Source organism: Pangasianodon hypophthalmus, chromosome 19, assembly GCF_027358585.1.
Source record: "Pangasianodon hypophthalmus isolate fPanHyp1 chromosome 19, fPanHyp1.pri, whole genome shotgun sequence".
Lineage (NCBI taxonomy): Eukaryota > Metazoa > Chordata > Actinopteri > Siluriformes > Pangasiidae > Pangasianodon > Pangasianodon hypophthalmus.
In genome coordinates, this window is record NC_069728.1 from 443,253 (window position 1) to 450,792 (window position 7,540).

Genomic DNA, 7,540 nt, shown 5'->3' on the forward strand with positions numbered 1-7,540 from the left:
GCCCGTGGAATAGGGGCGGGCGCCTTGTGTTTCGAACTGTGCCGGTGGCGGAAGCCAATAGTCATCAAGTGACGTCACGCATTCTATCCAATGACAGACGAGTGCCTTCAAGACGCCCAATGAGCGCAGAGCAGCGTTAGGGCTTAAAAAGCCGGCGTTCGCGAGCGCCGTGTATTCTGTTTTTCATCCGTGAAGTGCAGAGCTCGACGCCATGGCAAGAACCAAGCAGACCGCCCGTAAGTCCACCGGTGGCAAGGCGCCCAGGAAGCAGCTCGCCACTAAGGCCGCCCGCAAGAGCGCCCCGGCCACCGGCGGCGTGAAGAAGCCTCACCGTTACAGGCCGGGCACCGTGGCTCTGAGAGAGATCCGCCGTTATCAGAAGTCTACTGAGCTGCTCATCCGCAAGCTGCCCTTCCAGCGCCTGGTGAGAGAAATCGCTCAGGACTTCAAGACTGATCTGCGTTTCCAGAGCTCGGCCGTCATGGCCCTGCAGGAGGCGAGCGAGGCGTACCTGGTCGGCCTGTTCGAGGACACCAACCTGTGCGCCATCCACGCCAAGAGAGTGACCATCATGCCCAAGGATATTCAGCTGGCCCGCCGTATTCGCGGAGAGCGCGCTTAAACGACGACTGCGTCTAATCTACACAAAGGCTCTTTTAAGAGCCACCTCACAGTCTCAGCGAAATGAGCAAGTCTTCGTACCTTGGCTGTTTAAAAACTAATTGTAATGTGGTAGGGGAAAAAAAAAAAAGAACCTTTGAAATATTTTTATAACCTGTATAAATATATACATTATTATAAATATTATATAATGTTTGTGTGTTATGTGCTTATACGCGCGCGCTCTCACGCTGTGGCACACTTACAGTGAAAAGGGAGCAGTGAACCATAAGGTTTATTTGTGACGTCATGCGCTGGGGTCAGAGGCTTAGAACTATGCTGTTGGTTTGATTGACAGTTTTTCCCTTTATGACGCCGCGGGGATTCATCGGTCTTTAAATGTTGTGGTTTCTGCGCGCGCCTCTTCACTAATTTGAAGGGGAGAAGCAGAAGGGTTTCTCCGCGTTATCGTCATTCCGCCTAATATCCATCTGCACTTGTCTTTCTTTTCTGCTTAGAAATGATCAGATATAATACTATATTTAATCATTGGTGTATATTTATCAAGGACAACATGTGACATTTTTATTTATTCATTCATTCAATCGCTCATTTATGTCTTTATATAGCGTTTTTAACAATGGACTTTTTGTCACAAACCAGATCCGGATATAAAGAGTAAATATAAACCTTTACTTTTTTTTAAAAAAAAAAACATTTCCATGTCAAGTGCTGAGAGGCCTGAAGATATGTTCTTTAAAATGAATAGAAAATCTTCACTTTACTTTTGTTTGTGTAAAGCTGCTTTGAGACAATGACCTTTGTAAAAAGCGCTATACAAATAAAAATGAATTGAATTGAATAGAAAATAAAATGAAAAATTCCTGCTACTACTAATAACAACAATAATAACAACAATAATAATAATAATAATAATAATAATAGTGATAGTGATAGTAAAGAGTTGAGAAGAGGCGTGTGTTGGAGTTGTTATGGCAGAATGATCCAGTGCACAGTAATAAGGCTGATGAGCTCTGTGTCTGTGGGAAGGACACAGCGGCGCTGCGTGTTGTGCTGGATGGAGCTTGACTGCCCTCGTGCGGCCAAATCCAGGAACTGCAATTTCCCAGATTCAGTGTTCTGTTATGAAGCATTTTATGGAGGTGTTTATAAGTCTAAACTTGTAGTAGTTAGCCGGGGGAGAGTGCAGAGAACTGGGGGGGTGGGGGGTTCGGGGCTGTAGCTGCGTTCACGATATACACAAACATGTGGAAAACTGCAAAAAAAAAAATTCTTTTCTTAATCTGCATATAAAGATTATTTTAGAAGCTGCTTTTGCTATATATATATATATATATATATATATATAGATAGATAGATAGATAGATAGATAGATAGATAGATAGATAGATAGATAAACATACACACAAAACATCAATTCGGGGTCCCTGTGAGTGTACATGGAGGGGGGACGGGGGGCAGAGAGAAAAGTCAACACCAGAGAAACACCTTGTACATATATTGTTGTTGATGTTGTTTATTATATTTGTAATTTTGAAAGGCATATATATGTGTTCTTTGTACCTGCAGTGAACCATTATGACTTCATGTACAGAGTTCTAGCTTGATGGTTTGATTGACAGTTTTTAGAAGTCATTTGCTAATCCTAATAATATTGATATGAATGTTACTACTACTAATAATAATAATTATTATAAAAGGTTGTTGTGTGCAGTGCTGTGTGTTGTTGTGGATGGATCTTGACTGCCCTTGACGTTGCCCTAACCACTGCTGTTTATAGCCGCAGGTCAATTCTACATCTGCAATAAATAAAATAAATAAATAAATAAATAGGAGGAAGAACCTTTAAGAAATGTTTGTCAGTGCTGTGTTTGTTGCGTGTTAGAACAACAATCAGTAATAATTCTTCTGTTACTACTACTACTACTTATAATAATAATAATAATGATGAGAAGAAGAAGAAGAAATAATAAAGAGAGACTAGAAGAAAGAATAAAGGATGAGGAGTAAAATAAAATTTGCTGTGTGCAGCGCTGGGTGTTGTTGTGGATGGCTCGTGTGGCCACTTTTAGGAAGTGCACTTTGCCCTAATCACTGCTGTTTATAGGCGCAAATATAGCAAGTCTATGTAATAAATCGTAAAAAAAATAAATAAATAAAAATAGGAGGGACATGCTGTAAGAAAAGTTTGTCAATGCTGTGTTTGTTGCGTGTTAAAAAATATATTAAAACATGATGACAACAACGACAAGAGCAGTAATAACAATAATTCTGCTATCACTACTACTACTACTTCTTCTTCTACTACTACTGCTACTACTCATAATCGCCCTCGTGTGGCCACGTTTAGGAAGTGCACTTTGCCCTAACCACTGCTGTTTATAGGCGCAAATATAGCAAGTCTATGTAATAAATCGTAAAAAAAAAAATAAATAAATAAAAATAGGAGGGACATTCTGTAAGAAAAGTTTGTCAATGCTATGTTTGTGGCGTGTTAAAAAATATATTAAAACATGACAAGAACAGTAATAACAATAATTCTGCTATTACTACTACTACTACTACTACTACTACTACTACTACTACTACTCATAATCGCCCTCGTGTGGCCACGTTTAGGAAGTGCACTTTGCCCTAATCACTGCTGTTTATAGGCGCAAATATAGCAAGTCTATGTAATAAATCGTAAAAAAATAAATAAATAAAAATAGGAGGGACATGCTGTAAGAAAAGTTTGTCAATGCTATGTTTGTTGCGTGTTAAAAATATATTAAAACATGATGACAACAACGACAAGAACAGTAATAATAATAATTCTGCTATCACTACTACTACTACTTCTTCTACTACTACTACTGCTACTACTCATAATCGCCCTCGTGTGGCCACGTTTAGGAAGTGCACTTTGCCCTAACCACTGCTGTTTATAGGCGCAGGTCAAGTCTACAGCTGCAATAAAGAGCTAAAACAAAAAAAAAGGATTGAATTAAATTTAAGAATTGTTTGTCAATGCTATGTTTGTTGCGTGTTAGAAAATATGTTAAACCATGATGACAACCGCAATCACAATAACAACAACAATCACAATAATAGATCTTCTGTTACTACTACCACTACTTCTAATAATAATAATAATAATAATAATAATAGGAGAAAACAATAAAGAAAGACTAGAAGAAAGAATAAAGGATGAGGAGTAAAATAAAGGTTGTTGTGTGCAGCGCTGTGTTGTTGTGGATGGATCCTGTCTGCCCTCGTGTGGCCAAGTTTAGGAAGTGCACTTTGCCCTAACCACTGCTGTTTAAAGCCGCAAATATAGCAAGTCTATATAGCAAGTCTATGTAATAAATAGTTTAAAAAAAAGAAAAAATTTAAAAAAAAATTTGTCAATGCTATGTTTGTTGCGTGTTAGAGCATATTACAACATGTTTACAACAGCCAACATCAGCCAACAACAACAATACTACTATTACTAGTAATGATAACGAGGTCGGGGGTTCAAGCCCCAGCACTGCTTCCTCAAAAGCTGGGGTATACTATTTATTATTATTTGTTTATTTTTATCTAAGCTTATGTTATCAGTAGTATTATTAATCTATAATAGCTATTAAATAATAATTATTTTTTAATATGACTAATAGGCATTAGTGTTTATTATAATGATTATTTATGAAATATTGTCATTACTGTATATCATTGCTATTATTATGTATTATATATCACAATTATGTGACTTGTGTGGAATGTATCGTGTTGTGACCAAACACCAGGAAAAATTCCTAATACATGTCACTACATATGGCAACTAGAATTATTCTGATAACAACACCAACAACAGCAACAATGACACTGCTGCTACTACTACTACTAATAATAATAATAGTAATAATAGTAATAATGCGCTACTATTATTAATACTATTCCATTGTATAAGGCTAACAGACATCTTGTTCACCCACGTGTGGCCGCATTTCGAAACTTGACTGCCTGCATTTGCAGTAAATAACTGGGTTCGGATAATGAAATGATTTGATAAATTAAGCGTATGAATGCGTGTCACATACATCACACGGGGTTGTTTGTCACCGCTGTGCATCGACACGCTTTTCTACATGACAGTCTGATCGACACGGCAGTCTGAAATGATGAACATTGTAGACGTCTAATAAATGAGTAAAGTAAGACGACACGTTATGAACGGTGTTCACGGTTGCTGGCATAATTTTCTACATGGTGAGTTAAAGGCGCACAACTATCAGATTCACAGTTCACGACTGTGTTTTATTTGGCCGAGTACAAGAGAGTGTAGGAGGAATCAGACTCTGTTGTTGTGCTCATATGACTATGGCATCGGCACAAATTTAACTTCTTACGGCTTTGGCTTTGTGTCGACGCACGTGTTTGATGAATTGTATGTTAGTTTCTTTGGCACAAATGGTGAAGCGAGTATGCTTTCCTTGCGAATGACACTTGGAGTTTAAGAATGAGGTTAGTGTTTGAGAAAATGTATCTATTTTAGACATTATACCTTAGAGAGGCCATTATATTTTGCCTTTGAGAGAGCTGATAAAGTAAGGCCCGAGAGTTGCCCTCGCATTCCTTTCTGTGCCGCTTGTCAGTTAAGTGATTGGCATTTGTGAGTGATCGATTGGTGTGGTAAAATGTGGGCTCGATTAAAAGTGTACACAGACTTTGATGGCGATCGGCTGAATGAGGGGCCTACTAATAAGATGCTGTGCTGCTACGCGAGACCCGTCGTTACAGCGGACCTAGGAGGAACGTCTCGTGTCTGTAAAGGGAATGTCGATGTTTTACAAACACAGAGTACTTTTACTAACCTCCTTACACTGACGGGTGTTTGGCTGTATTGTTTTTTGTTTTGTCTTTTTAAATATACACCTTGCATATCGGAATAAGACTTCTACTATTGTTACTACTACTGGAAAAACAACTACTACTACTACTACTACTACTACTACTAATAATAATAATAATAGTAATAATAATGTTTGTGTGTATAGAGAGGGTGAGGAAGAAGAAGACGCTAGCAGGTAGAAAGCTGTGGCGTTCTGTTTCTTTTTGAATGTGCTCTATTGTGTGACCGTTGGTCTTAGGCCCGCCTCCTCGCCTGTTCTCAACAAGGTCCTGTAGAGGGCGGATAAATATGTGGGCGCTGCGCGGCGAGTTTTATTGAGCAGCTTGACTTCGAGAGAGCAGCATCATGTCTGGTAGAGGCAAGGGCGGAAAGGGGCTCGGCAAAGGAGGCGCCAAGCGTCACCGTAAAGTTCTTCGCGATAACATCCAGGGAATCACCAAGCCGGCTATTCGCCGTCTGGCTCGCCGTGGCGGTGTTAAGCGTATTTCCGGTCTGATCTACGAAGAGACTCGCGGTGTGCTGAAGGTGTTCCTGGAGAACGTGATCCGCGACGCCGTCACCTACACCGAGCATGCCAAGAGGAAGACGGTCACCGCCATGGATGTGGTGTACGCCCTGAAACGCCAGGGACGCACCCTGTACGGCTTCGGCGGTTAAACGCTCCAACACCGAACGACGCGAACACAACGGCTCTTTTAAGAGCCACCCAAACATCCAGAAAAAGAGCTGTTCCTCGTGCTGTGTGTGTGTGTGTGTGTGTGTGTGTGTGTGTGTGTGTGTGTGTGTGTGTGTGTGTGTGTGTTTTTACTTACACACGTAACACATAAGTAGAAGATAATTTATATATGAACACAAAATCATAAACAATCTAGTTTTACATGTTTATATCTTGTGTGTGTGTATACATATATATATATATATATATATATATACACACATGTACATAATGTGTGTGTGAATTACATAACGTGTGTGTGTGTGTGTGTGTGAAACGCGTTAGAAGACTATAATAGAATTTTTTTTTCTTCTTTTGTCATAGTGCACATTGTTGTGAATGTAAAAAAGGCGGGAAGGGAAACAAAGCGTAGCGGGGGGGCGAGCGAGGAGGAGGAGGAGGAAGAGGGCGGAACGGTGGGAGGCTCCCTGTATGAGGCGGTGTGGGATTTTGACCAATAAAAAAATGTTCTTCGCTTGTGCCTAATTACAATGTCGGCCTGTAAATAGAGCGGCCGCGAGGCGGGCGTTATTCATTCTCTCGCAGTCTATAGGAGAAGCAGCAGCAGCAATATGCCCGACCCAGCCAAGGCCGCTCCCAAGAAGGGATCCAAGAAAGCCGTGACCAAGACGGCCGGCAAAGGAGGCAAGAAGCGCAGAAAGTCCAGGAAGGAGAGCTACGCTATCTACGTGTACAAAGTCCTGAAGCAGGTGCACCCCGACACCGGCATCTCTTCTAAGGCGATGGGTATCATGAACTCGTTCGTGAACGACATCTTCGAGCGTATCGCCGGTGAGTCCTCTCGTCTGGCTCATTACAACAAGCGCTCCACCATCACCTCCAGGGAGATCCAGACCGCCGTGCGCCTGTTGCTTCCCGGCGAGCTGGCCAAGCACGCCGTGTCCGAGGGCACCAAGGCCGTCACCAAGTACACCAGCTCCAAGTAAAGCGCCTTACCGCCGTCTTCATCAACCCAACGGCTCTTTTAAGAGCCACCCACTCCTTCATATAAAGAGCAATTTCTTCTTTTCCTCCCTGTCTCTCTCTTTCTCTCTCTGTGTGTGTGTGTGTGTGTGTGTTTGTGACGGGGGGAGGGGGGGCGCGTTCCCCGCCGGCTTTTATCGCGCTGTTCCCCCGCGACTGTTTTGTTCATTGTGTGAGTCTTGTAGTATGCTAAATGCGCAGGTGAGTAATTATAAACAATATTGTACGAGCATCATGCGTTCTCAATGTTGTTAAATAGTGGAATGGCAGCATGAAGTAGTTCTATCAATCAATGTTATAGCACTGCAAAGGAATTCAAAATGGGCTTCTAGAGGCACAGAGTA

General features: G+C 41.3%; 3 protein-coding genes across 3 annotated transcripts; all 3 read left to right on the forward strand.

Annotated features, from left to right (window-relative positions):
* Nucleotides 1-196: 196 nt before the first annotated feature.
* LOC128321767 (histone H3) lies at nt 197-1,993 on the forward strand. Its single transcript, XM_053242318.1, has one exon. The coding sequence runs from the start codon at nt 212-214 to the stop codon at nt 620-622; it is 411 nt and encodes a 136-aa protein (XP_053098293.1). The 5' UTR covers nt 197-211; the 3' UTR covers nt 623-1,993.
* Nucleotides 1,994-5,827: 3,834 nt separating this feature from the next.
* Nucleotides 5,828-6,204, forward strand: LOC128321769 (histone H4). The gene has a single exon (XM_053242321.1). It carries the CDS (start codon nt 5,843-5,845, stop codon nt 6,152-6,154), a length of 312 nt encoding a protein of 103 aa, XP_053098296.1. The 5' UTR covers nt 5,828-5,842; the 3' UTR covers nt 6,155-6,204.
* Nucleotides 6,205-6,743: 539 nt separating this feature from the next.
* On the forward strand, nt 6,744-7,208 carry LOC117599757 (histone H2B). The gene has a single exon (XM_053242319.1). The coding sequence runs from the start codon at nt 6,785-6,787 to the stop codon at nt 7,157-7,159; it is 375 nt and encodes a 124-aa protein (XP_053098294.1). The 5' UTR covers nt 6,744-6,784; the 3' UTR covers nt 7,160-7,208.
* The last annotated feature ends 332 nt before the right edge of the window (nt 7,209-7,540 follow it).